The 15,948-nt window shown below is 59.7% G+C and overlaps 2 protein-coding genes across 6 annotated transcripts in view; one reads left to right on the top strand and one right to left on the bottom strand.

Annotated features, from left to right (window-relative positions):
* HDAC5 (histone deacetylase 5) overlaps window positions 1-9,053 on the top strand; it is a 34,709-nt gene extending 25,656 nt beyond the window's left edge. For 3 of the 4 annotated variants that reach the window (XM_079905830.1, XM_079905831.1, XM_079905829.1), the window contains 17 exons: window positions 131-353; window positions 1,325-1,536; window positions 1,810-2,133; window positions 2,909-3,074; window positions 3,891-4,024; window positions 4,382-4,502; window positions 4,943-4,992; window positions 5,135-5,242; window positions 5,609-5,664; window positions 5,802-5,889; window positions 6,815-6,934; window positions 7,187-7,284; window positions 7,457-7,575; window positions 8,051-8,184; window positions 8,449-8,533; window positions 8,677-8,842; window positions 8,933-9,053. In XM_079905830.1, coding sequence (XP_079761956.1) covers window positions 131-353; window positions 1,325-1,536; window positions 1,810-2,133; window positions 2,909-3,074; window positions 3,891-4,024; window positions 4,382-4,502; window positions 4,943-4,992; window positions 5,135-5,242; window positions 5,609-5,664; window positions 5,802-5,889; window positions 6,815-6,934; window positions 7,187-7,284; window positions 7,457-7,575; window positions 8,051-8,184; window positions 8,449-8,533; window positions 8,677-8,842; window positions 8,933-8,972 — 2,244 coding nt within the window. In that variant the 3' untranslated portion in view covers window positions 8,973-9,053. Of the gene's footprint in view, window positions 1-130; window positions 354-1,324; window positions 1,537-1,809; window positions 2,134-2,908; window positions 3,075-3,890; window positions 4,025-4,381; window positions 4,503-4,942; window positions 4,993-5,099; window positions 5,243-5,608; window positions 5,665-5,801; window positions 5,890-6,814; window positions 6,935-7,186; window positions 7,285-7,456; window positions 7,576-8,050; window positions 8,185-8,448; window positions 8,534-8,676; window positions 8,843-8,932 lie in introns of those variants that run through there. The other variant, XM_079905832.1, reaches the window with a different exon arrangement.
* A 1,980-nt stretch (window positions 9,054-11,033) lies between these two features.
* G6PC3 (glucose-6-phosphatase catalytic subunit 3) lies at window positions 11,034-15,837 on the bottom strand. 2 transcript variants are annotated; one of them, XM_079905601.1, is made up of 6 exons: window positions 14,970-15,837; window positions 12,969-13,075; window positions 12,562-12,652; window positions 12,246-12,364; window positions 11,921-12,062; window positions 11,034-11,695 (listed from the first exon to the last, which is right to left on the bottom strand). In XM_079905601.1, the coding sequence occupies exons 1-6, from the start codon at window positions 15,185-15,187 to the stop codon at window positions 11,332-11,334; spliced, it is 1,041 nt and encodes a 346-aa protein (XP_079761727.1). In that variant the 5' UTR covers window positions 15,188-15,837; the 3' UTR covers window positions 11,034-11,331. The 2 variants fall into 2 exon arrangements, with proteins under 2 accessions (XP_079761727.1, XP_079761728.1); XM_079905602.1 differs by lacking the exon at window positions 12,246-12,364 and having other exon boundaries at window positions 11,533-11,695.
* Between the last annotated feature and the right edge of the window lie 111 nt (window positions 15,838-15,948).

The following is a 15,948-nucleotide window of genomic DNA, read 5'->3' as shown; positions in this document are numbered from 1 at the left end:
CCTGATGGAGATCAGATGGCCCTCCCCCAGAGCTGGGGGTGGGCAGAGGGTAGGTGAGGGATGCTGGTCCAAAGTCGGCAGGACTGGGGGCAGTATAAATCCCTCCCTCATCTCCATCTCCTCTCCCCAGGCCTCCCCAAAGCTTTCGACGCAGCAGGAGGCCGAGAGGCAGGCCCTCCAGTCCCTGCGGCAGGGTGGTGCACTGACGGGCAAGTTCATGAGCACATCCTCTATCCCCGGCTGCCTGCTGGGCGTGGCACTGGAGGGCGACACCAGCCCCCACGGGCATGCTTCCCTGCTGCAGCATGTGCTGCTGCTGGAGCAGGCCCGGCAGCAGAGCACCCTCATTGCTGGTGAGTGGGCGGGCAGCTGTCCAAGGAGGGGGTGTCAGGCCCCCCCCCCCATTCTGAGGGCTCAAGGAAGGACCAACTGCCAGGGAGAAGTAGCCAGGGATACTCACCAGCCCTGTCACAGCTCCCCTCCATGGCATCATTGATTTCTTCCATATTCTACAGACGTTATTGAGAACCTACAGCCGGCCAGGCACTGTTCCCGAACTCTGCCGTCGTAATGGAGCTCACATTCCAGAGCAGTGCTGTCCAGTAGAAATATAATACAAGCCATATGTGTACTTTAAAGTGTTCTAGTGGCCACGTTAAAAAATGTAAAAAGGAACAGGTGAAATTAGTTTTAATAACATATACTTAACTCAGTATCTAGGATACTATCATTTGAGCATGAAATGAATATGAAGAGTTAGCAATGAAACATTTTACTTTGTTTCATACCGCTTTTGAAATCTGGTGCGTATTTCATACTTAGAGCACATCTCAGTTGAGACAGGCCATGTTTCAAGTGCTCAGTGGTCACGTGTGGCTGGCAGCTATGGGATTGGACAGCGCGGCTTTGGACAGTCAGCCCATAAGTAGCTGGTGGCATCAGAAGAGGTCCTGCTTAAAAGACACGTGATCCTGGCCTCCAGGCTTCCCAGCTGGGTGGGATCCATGTCCATGATCAGGGAGGTCTTGCAGTTGGGGAGAACTAGTCATTGTTCATGCACACGGAGGGCCCGAGACTATACGTGCTCGTAAGTGAATCCAGGACGTCTTGCCGGAGGTGGTGGCTCTGAGCTGCGAGACTGTTCAGTTGTGGGGAGGAGGAAGAATGGGGTTCAGGTTTGGGGACAGGGTGCTCCAGGCCCCTCGCGGGTTTCTCCTGAGTATGGAGGCGGCGCTGTTCCAGAAGGGGGAGAGTCTCGGGGTGGGAGTGGGAGCCTGGTGCCCTGACAGTGATGGTTACTCCCCTCCCCGCACCACCTCCACAGTGCCGCTCCACGGGCAGTCCCCGCTGGTGACGGGTGAGCGCGTGGCCACCAGCATGCGGACGGTGGGCAAGCTCCCTCGGCACCGGCCCCTGAGCCGCACTCAGTCCTCGCCGCTGCCCCAGAGCCCCCAGGCCCTGCAGCAGCTGGTCATGCAGCAGCAGCACCAGCAGTTCCTAGAGAAGCAGAAGCAGCAGCAGCTGCAGCTGGGCAAGGTGAGCCGGGAGAAGCAAACATCCGGGGCCGTGCTGGGGTCAGGACACAGAGGGTGCCGGGCTGGCAGGGGGCTGGCAGGGGGCTGACACCCAGGCCACTCCCCAGGCTGCATCAGAGGAGCCGCCTTGCCTTTTTCTGATTCACATCAAAGGTCTGTATGGGCTGGGCGGCTGTCTGCCGGGGAGAGAGGAGGGAAGGATAGAACCTCCTGGGCCGCAGGCTGCACAGCTGCGCCCCCTCCCAGCTGACGTGCCTCCTTGCTCTGCTCCTAGATCCTCACCAAGACTGGGGAGCTGCCACGGCAGCCCACCACCCACCCCGAGGAGACAGAGGAGGAGCTGACAGAGCAGCAGGAGGCCTTCCTGGGGGAGGGGGCCCTGGCCATACCCCGAGAAGGCTCCACGGAGAGTGAGAGCACACAGGAAGACCTGGAGGAGGAGGAAGAGGAGGAGGAGGAGGAGGAGGGAGAGGAGGAGGAGGAGGAGGAGGAGGAGGAGGAGGAGGAGGAGGACTGCATCCAGGTCAAGGATGAGGAGGGCGAGAGTGGTGCTGAGGAGGGGCCCGACTTGGAGGAGTCCAGTGCTGGTTACAAAAAGGTGCCCCGTCCGCCCCAGCCCTTGATCACCACCCCTGCATCCTCCCCGCTATCTTTCCACCTTTACCCTTCCCTCTCCCCAGTCTGCAGTTTCCAGGCTGTGCAGGAACAACTTTTTAAGAGTGAAAGGGGAGCAGGAAAGAGACAAGGGGCTGTGGAAGGGAGGGAGCTGCTTGTGTCAGTCTCACAGCTGTCTGTGCCCCGTCTGCCAGCCCCTCCCTGCGTCTGTGACTGCCCCCGCCTGTCTGCTTCAGAGTGTGTGTGTGTGTGTGTGTGTGTGTGTGTGTGTGTGTGCGCGCGCGCACGTGTGCACGTGCACGTGGTCCATGTATATCTGCGTTTCTGCCTGCGTAGGGCCGGTTGTGCGTCGGTCTCTGCGTGCGTGTGTACACACACGCCCCCGCTGTTACTACAGTCTGCCCTGGTGCCTAGCACGCACTCCATTCATTGCGGACACAGCTGAGCCCTCTGGGCCTGACTCATCCCACCCCCTCTCACACCCCCGTCCCTCCCAGCCTCTTACCTCAATGCTACTCCGGTAGCATGACTCATCACGTCCCCCCCCCCCCCATCTCTCCCCATCTCCTCGGAGATGGAGATGAGGATGGCTAAGGCTGGAGTGTCTCCTGTCCCTGGAGGGAGGAGGGTGGGGGGAGGAGGCGATACAGAAGAGAAGGGCTGGATTCAGGCCCCCCACCCCCTGGGAGGCCACCTGTCCTCACTTCCATTTCAGACTAAGCCTCACCCAGGCTCCCTCCCACTCTCCTCCTTCCCAGGTGTTTGCAGATGCCCAGCAGCTGCAGCCTCTGCAGGTGTACCAGGCGCCCCTCAGCCTGGCCACTGTGCCTCATCAGGCCCTGGGCCGCACCCAGTCCTCACCTGCTGCCCCTGGGGGCATGAAGAGCCCCCCGGACCAGCCCACCAAGCACCTCTTCACCACAGGTGAGCCCCGCGCCCGCTGTCCTCACATCGTCTGCCAGGGGGCCTGTGCATGGCATCCAGCCTTGGGCATCGTGAAGAGATAAGATACAGCCCTTGCCCTGGAGAGAGGGCCAGGGCCCCTCAGAGCATCCCGAAGGGAGAGAAAACAGGCCTTGGCCCCCTCCCTCTGCACCACAGCCACCTGTGGTAGTGGTGGCAGCCTCTGCGTCAGTGGGAGGGCGGTGAGTGTCCCTGCCCACTGGGGCAGCGTCGTCTTTCAGGGGCCCATCCCACCACTGCTGAGGGACCACCAGTTTTGCGCCCTCGCCACACAAGCCCTGGAGGCCTAGGTGGAGGGAGCCCACTGTCTCAGCTTGGTCCTGCTGTTCTAGCTCCCTCTGCCCTGTGAGGCCTCAGTCCCTTCCAGAAGCTCTTCCATGTGAAACTGCTCTGTGCTGGGCTCTGAGGGGCACAGATGCTTGAGGACGGTCCCCACTCACCAGTGGGGTGCATCGGGGGGTAGAGGGGCAGCACACAGGGGCTGTGACAGGAGGGGAAAGGAGGATGCGCCATGAGGTCAAAACCGACGGGGGTGTCAAGGGCGGCCTGCTGGAGCCTTGAGGAGCAGGGAGGCTTTTGACAGGCGGCGATGGGGGAAAGGAATTTCATGAAAAGAAGAGGGGCAGGTGTGTGGGAGGGCAGCTGGGGTGCCTGTGAGGAGGTGCTGGGACCAGGGTGGGCTGGGGAAAAGCTCAGTGAGCTCTGCTGAGGATGGCGGGGGCCAGGCTGTCACACGGCCCAGAGCAGTGCTGGCTGACAGGTGTGTCTCTGGCCCAGGTGTGGTCTATGACACGTTCATGCTGAAGCACCAGTGCATGTGCGGCAACACACACGTGCACCCTGAGCACGCTGGCCGGATCCAGAGCATCTGGTCTCGGCTGCAGGAGACAGGCCTGCTCAGCAAGTGTGAGGTAAGGGAGCCCGTCCTTCCAGCTTCCACCTCAAACCCAGCGAAAGCCTTTGTGTTTCCCCTGTCGGGGAAGCCTCTGTCTGGGTCTCTTCCACCCCTGACTTCAGGGCCAGGCCCCCCAGGCACCTGCCAGTTCCATCCCTTGTAGCCTGGTTCCCCCATGATCCCCAGCTGAATGGGGGAGGGTCCTGGACTGGGGTCCCTGGGGGACCGGGGCATACTTTCTCAACAACCTTTGATCTCCCGAGGCTAGAAAGTGGCCCCATGTGCCCCAGGCTGTGGGGCAGAGAGAGGGGCTGGGCCTCGGGGGAGCTGAGCCTGTGGTACCATCCCTCTCACCGGCCTCTCTTCCTGGCAGCGGATCCGGGGTCGCAAAGCCACGCTGGACGAGATCCAGACGGTGCACTCCGAATACCACACCCTGCTCTATGGGACCAGCCCCCTCAACCGACAGAAGCTGGACAGCAAGAAGCTGCTCGGTGAGCTGGCCGGCCGATGGCGGGGCGTGGGCCAGGCCAGGTCTTCTGCCCCGGTGGGACTGGGGTAGGCGGGTGGGTTCCCGTGGGCGCAGTTGCTACATTGCACGCCTCCAGAGGGCGCCACTCACACAGACTACGGCATGCTGGTGGGATGTGTGCAGGAGGATGGGAGGTGACAGGTCAGGCCTGGTGATGGGCTTTGCCCTTCTCCCTAACCTGTCAGGCCCCTTTTTCTCTCTGCCATTTGCCCCAGAGGTAGGATGCCCCCCCCAGCACGGGGGACAGACATCTCCCAGCTGGCATGGGCTGCAGAGGCCTGTCGTGTGCTGGGGCCTGGCCTTCTTTTTCTGTGATTGAGTTTACTGCCCTCTGCACACCCCAACCTGCGGCTTTGGCAGTTGAGGCAACTTCCAGAGTAGCTCTGTTCCTCTTCCCTGCAGGCCCCATCAGCCAGAAGATGTACGCCATGCTGCCTTGTGGGGGCATCGGGGTGAGTAGGGCACCTGCCAGTGGGGATGGGTGGGTGGTGCTCCCAGCTCCAGCCCCTCCCTTCCTGCCCACCACAGCTGCACCCCCATTCTCGCCCTCCCCCTGCAGGGGGCACGCTGAAGCCTGCTCTCCTGCCCCCGCAGGTAGACAGTGACACCGTGTGGAATGAGATGCACTCCTCCAGTGCCGTGCGCATGGCGGTGGGCTGCCTGGTGGAGCTGGCTTTCAAGGTGGCGACGGGGGAGCTCAAGGTGAGTGTGTGGGGCCTTGGTCCTGTTGCCTCAGGAGCGGGTGATGGGGGCAGCTGTGGCTTTCCTGTCAGTAAGGCACCATCCTCTGTAATCTCAACTCTCAGGTGCAGATGTGGGGAGGAGGTGCTAGCTCCAGGCCAGCTGGGGGGTGAGGGGTAAAGCGGGAACGACCAAGAGGCACTAAGGTCTGTGCTGTCATGGGTCTCACGTGGCCCTCGGCTGGCGTTCCTAAAGGTCGTGGGATTGATGCTTATGACGTATGTTCTCGTCCTGACTTACGCTTCTCTCCTTCTGTGTCCACCCACTTCGTGGCCACCTTGCCCGCCTGTCTGCCTCTTGTTTGTCCCTCCGTCTGTACCTCTCCAGAATGGTTTTGCCATCATCCGGCCCCCAGGACACCACGCGGAGGAGTCCACAGCCATGTGAGTGCCACCGCAGCCCTGCCCCAGACCCACTGCCCTCACGCCGTCTCCCTCTCAGCAGAGCTGATGCGCGTGTATCTGTGAGCAAACATCCACTAAGGCTGACGACCTGCCCTCTTCTCCGCTCACCCCCGCAGGGGATTCTGCTTTTTCAACTCTGTAGCCATCACCACCAAACTCCTGCAGCAGAAGCTGAATGTGGGCAAGGTTCTCATCGTGGACTGGGTAGGCAGTGGGCTGGTGGGACCAGGGTCAGCCTTCAGGAAGCCTCCACCCCAGCCCCACGCCCTCGTCCTCAGGTGCCCGTGCTGGGGCTGTTAGCCCAGCCTTCACAGTCCCATGGGGCCCCCCTCCTCACTAGTGGAGACTCGAAATGCTTTTAGCCCCTGGTCCACCTTGGCCCCCAGCCCGCAGCCTTGAGCGGCCGAGGAGATTTTCTGCCTTGAGTGGTAGAGACAGCTCCTGCCGTTGCTGGAGTCCCTGTTGACTGGGGGCTGACCGTGTGCCAGACACGCGGTGCTTCTTCGTGGCCGCCTTGCTTCCTAAGTAGTAGGATGTCCATTTCGATAAACAGAGACGCTGGGCTGTTGGGGGACTTACCCAACCAAGGTTACTTAGCTTGGGATGTTGGGTACTGGGTTTCAGATCAGGCCTGTGGGCCCCGGCATTTCTGCTCCTGCTGCCACGCTGTGCTTCTCCGCCTCTGCCTCTCACAGCAGAGGGAAAGGCCCCTACCGCTCCCTGTGAGGAGCAGGCCTCAGCAAGGAGGGATCTAATCTGTTCGAAGCCCAGCTTGGGCTTCAAAGTTCATGACGTTGGGTTCTCCTTCAGAATGCATCTGTTTGCTTTCAATTCCTGACTAGCCGTACTGTTTCCCTCCACACTGCTGAGCAGAGTGGGCTCGCAGGGAGATCCACCACATTTGTCCCCTGGCTTTGTGTCTCCTCTGTGTAGTGCCATGTCCCAGCCCGCAGACCCTGGTTAGAAAAGCGTGGGGTGATTCCGTGGCGGACAGAACACAGATGCCCCGTAGCTAGTGGTGGGCTGCACCCCCAGAGTCCACCACAGGGTTGGGGTGGGCCAAGCAGAATTTTGACCTTTGGGTCAGACCCTGGGCCTCTTCCCTGACGCTCCCGCCCCTTCCCACTAGGACATTCACCACGGCAACGGCACCCAGCAAGCATTCTACAACGACCCCTCCGTGCTCTACATCTCCCTGCATCGCTATGACAACGGGAACTTCTTTCCGGGCTCTGGGGCTCCTGAAGAGGTACAGCTCCTGGGCTCAAACGTGGGGCCCTCGGGGAGATAGCAGAATGGGACCTGGCAGGGAGCCATGGAGGCCCGTGGTGGTGCTGGTACCTGGGGAGTCTGGGCTCCTAGTGGGAGGACCACGCCAGCCAACTGCCCCTCCATGCAGAACAGAGGTCAGTGGAGTGAGGGCTGGAGGCAGGGCTGAGGGCGGGGCAACGTCTGGGATCCCCAGGCAGTGAGAGTAACCCCTCCCCCACCATGCTGCCAGGTTGGCGGAGGGCCGGGCGTGGGGTACAATGTGAACGTGGCATGGACGGGAGGTGTGGATCCCCCCATCGGAGACGTGGAGTACCTAACGGCCTTCAGGTGGGGACTGAGAAGAGCCGAGGGAGGGGTGGGAACCCCCGGGCCCTGCCTCGGGAGGGGCAGAAGGCACTCAGTTCCGCATGGGTGGAGGGGGTCGGCTCTGTGGGGGGCAGAGCCTGGGGAGGCCTGGCCGAGCCACCTGCCAGGGTCAGCTTGGGCCCTCCCTTTGCAGGACAGTGGTGATGCCCATTGCCCACGAGTTCTCACCTGACGTGGTCCTGGTCTCCGCCGGGTTTGATGCTGTCGAGGGACACCTGTCTCCGCTGGGTGGCTACTCGGTCACCGCCAGATGTGAGCCTGTGGGGGGATCGAGGGAGGCTATGGAGCAGTGAAGGTGGGGTCGAGTGGGAGGTTGGGAGGAGGGTTGAAGGCAGGTCTAAGACTTGGAATCGTCCTGGCAGCATCCTGCCACTCTCCCTCTGCCAATCCTGGCCTTGAGGGGCAAGCAGGTGGCGGGGGAGCATCTCCTCCAGGAGTTGTAGGGATGGAGCTCGCTGATCCCTCATGTTTCAGTGGTGGTTTTTCATGGTGCTCCTTGGGAGATGTGTAATTGGATCTTTTTAGCCTCTTACATTTTGTCTTTTATGGAGCATTTAGTCCATTGACACTGAATTTTATTATGGATATCTATTTGGGTTTAAATCCACCATCTTCTTTTGTGCTGTTTGTCCCATCTCTTGTTTCTTTTTCTCTCCTTTCTGACTTTTTCTTGAGTTGAGTTTTTTCTTTAACCGTTTCCTCTTCCTCCCTTCACCCGTCCCTAAAGGTTTTGGCCACTTGACCAGGCAGCTGATGACGCTGGCAGGGGGCCGGGTGGTGCTGGCCCTCGAGGGAGGCCACGACTTGACCGCCATCTGTGATGCCTCTGAGGCCTGTGTCTCCGCTCTGCTCAGCGTGGAGGTGAGGGGTGCACAGCGGGACTGGGGGAGGTGGGCCAGTAGGCCAGGGGGAAGGGGCCAGCGAGGGAGGGTCCCTTTCCTGGGTCAGGCAGCACCGAGGGCCCTTGGGGAGGTTTTCCTGATTCCTGAGGACAGGTGGTGGCCAGGGAAGGCTTTCTAAATAGAGGTTTCCCCAGAAAGGCTATGCTTGCCCCTGTCATGGGGCTGAACGGCGGGACGGTTAGAGGGGCAGCCACTCGAAGCCTTCTCTTCTTTCCCCTGCCAGCTGCAGCCCTTGGACGAGGCAGTCTTGCAACAAAAGCCCAACGTCAACGCAGTGGCCACGCTAGAGAAAGTCATCGAGATCCAGAGTGCGTGGGCACAGGCAGAGGGACTCAGGGCCCAGCTTGCCAAGGGGGCGGAGCTTGCGCGACGCCAGGGCTAGGGCTGGGGGTGTCCGTACGTTTGGGGGTTTCTGGCTCTCCCTGACCCCCGGCCCATCCCTCATCCACAGGCAAACACTGGAGCTGTGTGCAGAGGTTCGCTGCTGGTCTAGGCCGTTCCCTGCGGGAGGCCCAGGCCGGTGAGACAGAGGAGGCTGAGACTGTGAGCGCCATGGCCTTGCTGTCGGTGGGGGCCGAGCAGGCCCAGGCTGCTGCAGGCCGGGAGCACAGCCCCAGGTGAGGTGCCGCCCACCTCCCTGCCCTCGCCCAGACCGCTGCCCCCATCCCACAGCGCTTCAGTGCCCTTCCCTGTGCTTGTGCCCACAGGCCAGCAGAGGAGCCCATGGAGCAGGAACCTGCCCTGTGACGCCCTGGCCCCCACCCCTCTGGGCTTCATCATTGTGATTTTGTTTATTTTTTCTATTAAAAAACAAAAAGTCACACATTCAACAACGTCTGCCGTGTGGGTCTCTCAGCCTCGCCCCTCCTGCTCCTCTAAGCTGCCTCAGGCCCCCCCTTCCCCCCACCCCCCGTGGCCCATGTCTCAGCTCTAGAAGTTTGCGCCCTCTGTAGGGCCAGGGGTACCCTTTCCAGCCCTTCCCTCACGTTGTATCCCACACCCACTTCCTGCATTCTGTCTTTGTCCCCCTTGGAGCTTGGGCCAGCTCAAGGTGGGCCTGGGGCCCAGATAGCACCTTCCGGTCCTGGGGTCCCCCTGAGTGAGGAGGGAACAGTAAGTTTGGTGCCTTGGCTTCAGCTGACTTAGGGGGAAATGCCTTAATTTCACCCTCCTCCCCTCTCCAGCCCCAGGGGAGGGTCCGGAGGGTCCCTCTACAGTCTTAAGGTGTAGCGTGGAGGGGAGGTGGGCTCCCGCCCTGCGATTCTCACTCTTTTCCCCCAGTGTCCGCACCATCTCCACACAGACCCCTCTCTCCTCCTCCTTTCTCCTGGCCTCAGCAGCGAAGGGAAGCTTTGTGCCGTCGGATGTGGGCCTGAGGTCTGTGGGCAGGGCTGTCTTGCCTTACCCTCCTCAGGGCCTATTTCCCCTTCTCAGGGGCTGGAGAGGGTGAAAGCGTGGGGGGAGGTTTGGAGCTGCACTCCTGGGTTCTGAGGGGCCAAGGGGAGGCGCAGAACCGGGCCTGCTCTCCATCTTATTCTGTCGGCCTCCCTGCCCCTCTGCTGGCACAGTCTGGGGAGCGGGGAGAAGATGGTCCCTGCAGGGGGGCTCCAGGCTGGTGAGAGCCCCCCTGCTGTTCAGGACCAGATTTCCCCAGCCGTCCAGCACGCTGCAAGCAGAAGGGTCAGTGGCCCACCTCTCTCCTGGGGCCTTTGGCTTTGAAGCCTGGGGATGGTGAGTGGGAGTTCTAGAAGGGGCAGGGCCAGAACCCAGGAGTCTGCCCTCAGCTGTAGCTTGCCTTCCTCCTGGGCTTCCTTTGTGGGCCACCAGCCCAAGGGAACTAAGACCAGGATGGGGCTGGGCACTGCCCTTTCTCTTTCCCAGAAGCCCTGCTAGCCTTCTTGTTTCCAGGGCTAGGAGCCCACAAGGCTTCTAGCAAATGCTCTCCAGCCTGTGGGAAACCAAAGATGGGAAGCAGCTCCTAGGGGGCTGAGTCTTCCTCCCTCCTTCTCCCCAACACCGCATATACTTTCTTTCCTCCCGTCCCCAGGGCTCCACCAATCTGTTTACATATTTATTATCCTAATGGGGGCCTGAGCAGGGTTGAGGGAGCCAGGGGAGGGGCGGGAGTCCCACCACCATTGGTTCATTGTGCGCTTGTGTCTTGTGTGTTGTTAGTGTGTTCTAGATCCTCCTGGGGGATGGGGATGGGGCTGGGCCCAGGGTACCAGGCCTCCCCATGCCGAGCCCCAGCTCCGGGCCGCTTACCCTCCCTCTCCCCACGGCTGGTCTGGTTCTCATGTAAACCCACTCCTTGCTTTGTCTCCTTGGACATGGATTTCAGTTAAGTATTGTGTAACCTGTTACACTGTGTGTCCTTGTGTAAATAAACTTGTTTCTGGCAGTGCCTTCTGGGGCCAATGTCTCTGTTCTCTGGGCTCTCAAATGGAGTTGAGGGTCTCATTCCCCCTCCTGGCCAAAAAAAAACCTACTTTTCTCCAGCCCCTAGACTAGCCAATTTAGGAAACAAGAGGCTGGGGTGGGAGGGAGTGGGATCTCTGTCCTGTGGGTTAAGAACAAGGTTTCACTGAACGTAGCCACAGCATCTCCTGGAACCTCTGTGTGGCCTACGTGGTGATGGTGGGGAGAGGGTCCGGGCTGAAGGTCTCCCTGTTCCTTTTGACTCTCAGTCTCTGGGGGCACAGGGTTGAAGCAGGTGCAGAACAGGTGGCCTGGCAAGGGTTCCACCTGCAGCCACACGGGCAAGTCCAGTGGAGATGTGCACAGAGTCAAGAGAGGAGTCCAGAGGTGTGGAAGGGCTTTATTGGGGCTGCTCTGAGCCCCTCACAGTGTTACAGGAACCCACTGGTCTCGCTGTTGCCTTTGCCCTTTGGGGACATGGGAGGGAAGGCAGGAGGAGGACCAGCCTTCCTGGGAGAGAGAAGGCCCTTCTTTGGGGCTGAGACCAGGTGGTGGGAGAAGTAGAAAATTCACCATGAGCAGGGCCTGTTGGGGGCTGGAAGGGGACGGGGCTGCCTCCCCGGAGTGTGGAGGTCACGGAGTGTGTGGGCTTTGGGAGAGGGAAAGTGGCAGTAGGAGGCACCTAGAGTCAGGAAGAGCGGATGGGTGGTGCTTCCTGGGCACTGAACGTGTGCACCAGCCAGGGCACGAGGGCCAGGACCAGGCATGGCCAGAGGGTGTGCTTGAGGAAACTGAAGATGTAGAAAAGGCTGATCTGAGGCGGGTAGCCCAGCCAGTCCAGGGGGCCCAGCAGCCCCATGGCCAACACAAGGCAGGCTAGCTTCTGGCCATGTCCCAGGTATGCCCGCCGCACCTGGGCATAGCAGGGGGAGTGAAGGGCGATGCCCAGACCCAGGGCGGCCCCTGAGTCACGGCTCAGAGAGGCAAAGGGCCGGCTGTCCAAGTGCACCCACTCAGGCCGTTCACACCACTTAGAGGCTAGGTTGATGGACCTGTGGGGAGCGAGAGTCTTTGCCAGGAGAGAGATTCCCCTGGGTCCTAGAGGGCTGATGGCTCTCCACCCCTTTGGGGCCTACCGCCATGTTCTGCCGTGACCCCAGGAGACTCAATGTTTGTGAACAGCTAATGTGTCCCGTTTTAGCTACAACCAACCAGAGACCCACCGGGCCAGGTATAGGTGAGACCCCAACTTGCCCAAGCTTCAAAGCAGGACTTACCAAGAAAGATCCAGGCCCAGTGTAAAGAGGGTCCAATAGATGAGGCTGGCACCCAGCAAGAGGGCCAGTGAGGTCAACCCGTAGAAGCTTAGCTCCCGCTCCGTGGGCACCCGGGGGGTCATCAGCCAGCCCAGGACAGCACCTAGGGAAGTGGGGTGACAGCAGCTTCAAGGAGTTTGGGGATATGACCCCCACCCCGAGCCGCAGGGTAGTTTGGCAGGAGAAGGGGGCCCTTGGGGTTGGCTGTACAATGGGAAGATCATACGCTGGTCCTCCCACTGCCAACGGCACCCTCTGGGTCCACCCTGTTGCCCCAGTTGCTCACCAGTTATTAGGCCAGCCAACACCTGGTGAGGGAAATGTGCTAAGAGGAAGACCCGGGACAAGCCGACCGCCAGCAGGAAGGTGCAATAAGCCAAGCTAGGTATCACCCTCACCCAGCGGCTAAAAAGAAGAGAGGCAACTGGTTCAGGAGGCGTCCACGCACAGCTGCGCTTCCCTCAGCACCCAGGCACCTCACGGTTTGACCAGATGCCCTGGCGTCTGCAGAACTCCAGCTCCCAGGCTGCCCTGCTGCTGGGTCTTTTGGGTCCAGGGTACCATCACCTCTGCCCCCGTTGGTGGGCAATGCCAAGGTGTACCTGTGGGTCCGAGTGGCCACTTGGGAAGAGATGGCCGTCATTATGGGCCAAAGGGCTGCTCCTGTGATCATACAGTGTCCGGAAGGGCTGCCTGCCAGGGGATTTAGAAGCTTGTGGTGAGAGGATGCTGGTGGAACCCAGGTGCCCCTGGTGATCGCTCAACACGGCTGCCTCCCCGTGGCCGAGGGGGGAGCCTTCCTCCAGCACTGACCCTTAGCTCCCTCTGCCCTGAAGCGGCATGGGTGCTCTCCTCCTATAATTCAACATGGTCTTCCCTGGGTTTCTTTGTTCTCTGGCCCAGTAACTGAGAGGCTGGGCCTCTGATTAGGTTGCCCTAGCTGAAAAGTACGACCACTCACTCACTGAACCCTAACCACATTGGGAGAGGGAAGTTTGAGGCTTCTCACCTGGACCAGTTTCACAAGAAGGGGGGAACTGGTGAACCTGGGCTGGAGCCTGGCTGTAGTACCCAGACTCATGGACCCACCAAAAGGGCCTGTCTCCAAACAGAAACCTAGAAGAGAACAGATGCGAGATGCCATGACACGCACACACAGCCAGGGGAACGGGGGCCGAGGCAGAAGGACACCTGGAGTACTCTGGAGGGCTTACAGGCTGGAGTCAGAAAGGGTGTCCAGTTCTGTGCCATTGCCTTGCCAGGGTTTTTTACCTTGGAACAGGAGAAAGCATGCTATTTTTTTTTTAAAGTGATAAGGAGGCAAGAGATTGTGGTGTGTGCGTGTGTGTGCTCTGAGATGCTCAGAAGTCCCATCCTTAGCCCTCCCGCTACAGGGCCAGCTCTGCTCTTGCCATCTATAGAGAGCCCAGGACCTGCCCCTCGCCCTCCCTCCCCAGACCCTCACTGACCCTCCTGCTTCTCCTCTCTCCATTTCCCAAATTCCAGCCTGAGTTACTTAGGTAAGCCTCTGGTCTTTGAAAATGGGAGTGGGGAATGGACAAGGAGGCTGAGAGAGAATAAGGAAGACAAAAAAATTCAAAATCCACTGGCTTAGCCAGGTGCTTCACTGGACCCTGGGAAACACACTGCAGAGGCTGCTGTGGCCAGAAAGAGAAAAGGTGGGAGAGCAGAAGAGATGCTGGCAGGAAGCCAAGTGCTGGGGAGGGAGGTGCGGAAGGGACTTGCCTCTCCCTGCCAAAAAGCGAGCCTGGATCATGCACCAGATGCTCAACGCATACTTAGGAAATGAACAGGGGCTCTGCCATGTGGGGGGCATTAAGGGTGTCTACCCAAGGGGGCGGTCTTAGGGGAACAGGACTAGAGAGGAAGGCTTATACAGACTCTGAGGAAGAAGAGCACAAAGCAAAGAGCAATTCAGTAGGAAGGAAATGATCAGACAATTGCTTTCCGTTTACAGCAGGGATGAAGCCCTGGCTGAGAAGAGTGGAAGGGAAGGTATTTTGTTTTTCAGCAAGTCATTCCAGCCCATCCATTCAAGTGTCTCCTATGAACCTCCCTTCCCTCCCCCAGGCTGGCAATCTGGCAACAGAGACAGTGGTGAGGGGTGAGGGGAGGTGCAGCTGCATGCCCAGCGGGAAGTATAGCTCCCTTCTGCACCCAAGAGAGAACAGGTGGCACAAAGAGATACACCGCAAGGGCCCCACCCACTTGCCTGGGGTTCCTGGCTTCTAAGTCTGTGTGCAGAGCCTACTAGTGAATGAAGGGGAAAAGGGAGAAGAGAAAGTGTTCCCTGGAAGGCAATGCTTTAGCCCAGTGCTTTTTGAAATTTACTGTGCACACAAATCGCCTGGGGTCCTTGCTAAAATGCAGATTCTGATTCAGTAGCTCTGGCGTGGGGCCTGAGATTCTGCATTTCTAGCAAGTTTTCAAATGCTCCTTATGCTGCTGGCCACGGTCTGGGGGACCACACCTTAATCTGCAAGCCTTTTCTGTCCTTAGCCACTAGTGTGAAGCCTGGCACAAAGCATGCTTCTTAAAAACTATGTCAAATAAACGAATGAATAAATGAATCAAAGAGTGAGTTGAGAAGCAGGACTTTCTGCTACTTAAGTCACCACAGATGCCTGTTAAAATACAGATTCCCAGCCCCTCCCCTGGAGTTTCAAAATCTGTCTGTCTGAGGTGGAATGGGGTATTTGCATTTTAAATACGCCCCCTTAGGTGATTTCTCTGATCAGGCCCGTTAAACACTAGTTTAGTGATTAGGATGGGGACTCTGAGGTCCAAGATGCACAAAGATGCTCATAGGGGAAAAGTCAGTGGCCACGGGGTAGGGGTGGGACGTCTTAAGGCCATGGGTTCACTGTCGGGGTGGGGTGGGGGGGAAGCCAGGCCTTTGAGGCAGCTGACGAGAGAGATCAAGGACTGCACAGGGCTCAGGGCCTTTGGGGGTGGGGGACCAGGACGCGGGAGGGCTTCGCTGTCTCACCACTTGAAGACGAGGTTGAGCCACTCGGTGATGAGGCTGATCCAGAGCACCGCGATGCCCACCCGGCGAGAGGCGTAGTAGGCCACGGGGAAGTAGAACAGAAAGAGGCTCTTGGGGTCGCCCAGAAAGGTGACCCAGAGCCACACGTTCTCCAACCAGGGCAGCTGGTTCTGCAGCGCCTCGGCCATCGCGATGCCGGCGCCCAGCGTGGACTCCATGGCGACCACGGGGCCAGCCCGGCCAGGCTTTGAGCTAAGGCGGAAGCCGAGGAGTCCAGGCGACCAGGAAGCAGCTCCTCACGGCCCTCCAAAGCCCACCCTTCGGATCCGAGGCCCGCCCCCTGGCGTTGGCCGGGAAAGCCCCGCCTCCTGCCCCGCCCCCTGCAGCCTCAGGCTCGCGCGAGCCAGGCCTCCTGCCGGTACCGTTTCCTCCTCCTGCGCTCTTCCCGGGCCTCCCTCTCTACTGGGCAGCGCAGGGGACAAATCTTTTCGAAGGCGTTTCCGCAGAGCCCCACGTGGCTGCTATTGCCGGCACGTGGGCAGAGGGCGTAGAGGCGGCTCCAGCTGCTGTTCCGGGTCATGGGACAGACTAACCTGAGGGTCGGCGGTGCGTCCAGGGTCCCTCCTTTACTTCTGTGAAGATGGATATGTAATATCCCGGGCCAGGATTCCTTCCAGACCAGACCTTTCTCCTCCAGTACAGCTACCCTCCAAAAATATTTCGAGATCTCTTGGAGAGAAGGCTAGGGACAACCCCTGCTCCGGGGAGCCGGGCATCCCTGGTTGGTGCTGAAGCGGGCCCCTACGTTTGCACACACAGCTGGCTAATCGGTACACGCCTTCCTCCCCCAGCCCAAGACTCTCCTGCTTGAATTCCTCTGCTGTTGATTTGGAGGCTGACAGATCAGCCTCTTGATTTTGAGGGGTCATGCCTAACGGCTTGAGAGTTGTTACGCATAGCACAGTCTAAATCACCCTTC

Source organism: Stenella coeruleoalba, assembly GCF_951394435.1.
Source record: "Stenella coeruleoalba genome assembly, chromosome: 19".
In the NCBI taxonomy this organism is placed as follows: Eukaryota; Metazoa; Chordata; class Mammalia; order Artiodactyla; family Delphinidae; genus Stenella; species Stenella coeruleoalba.
This window is presented reverse-complemented; position numbering and strand designations above follow the sequence as displayed.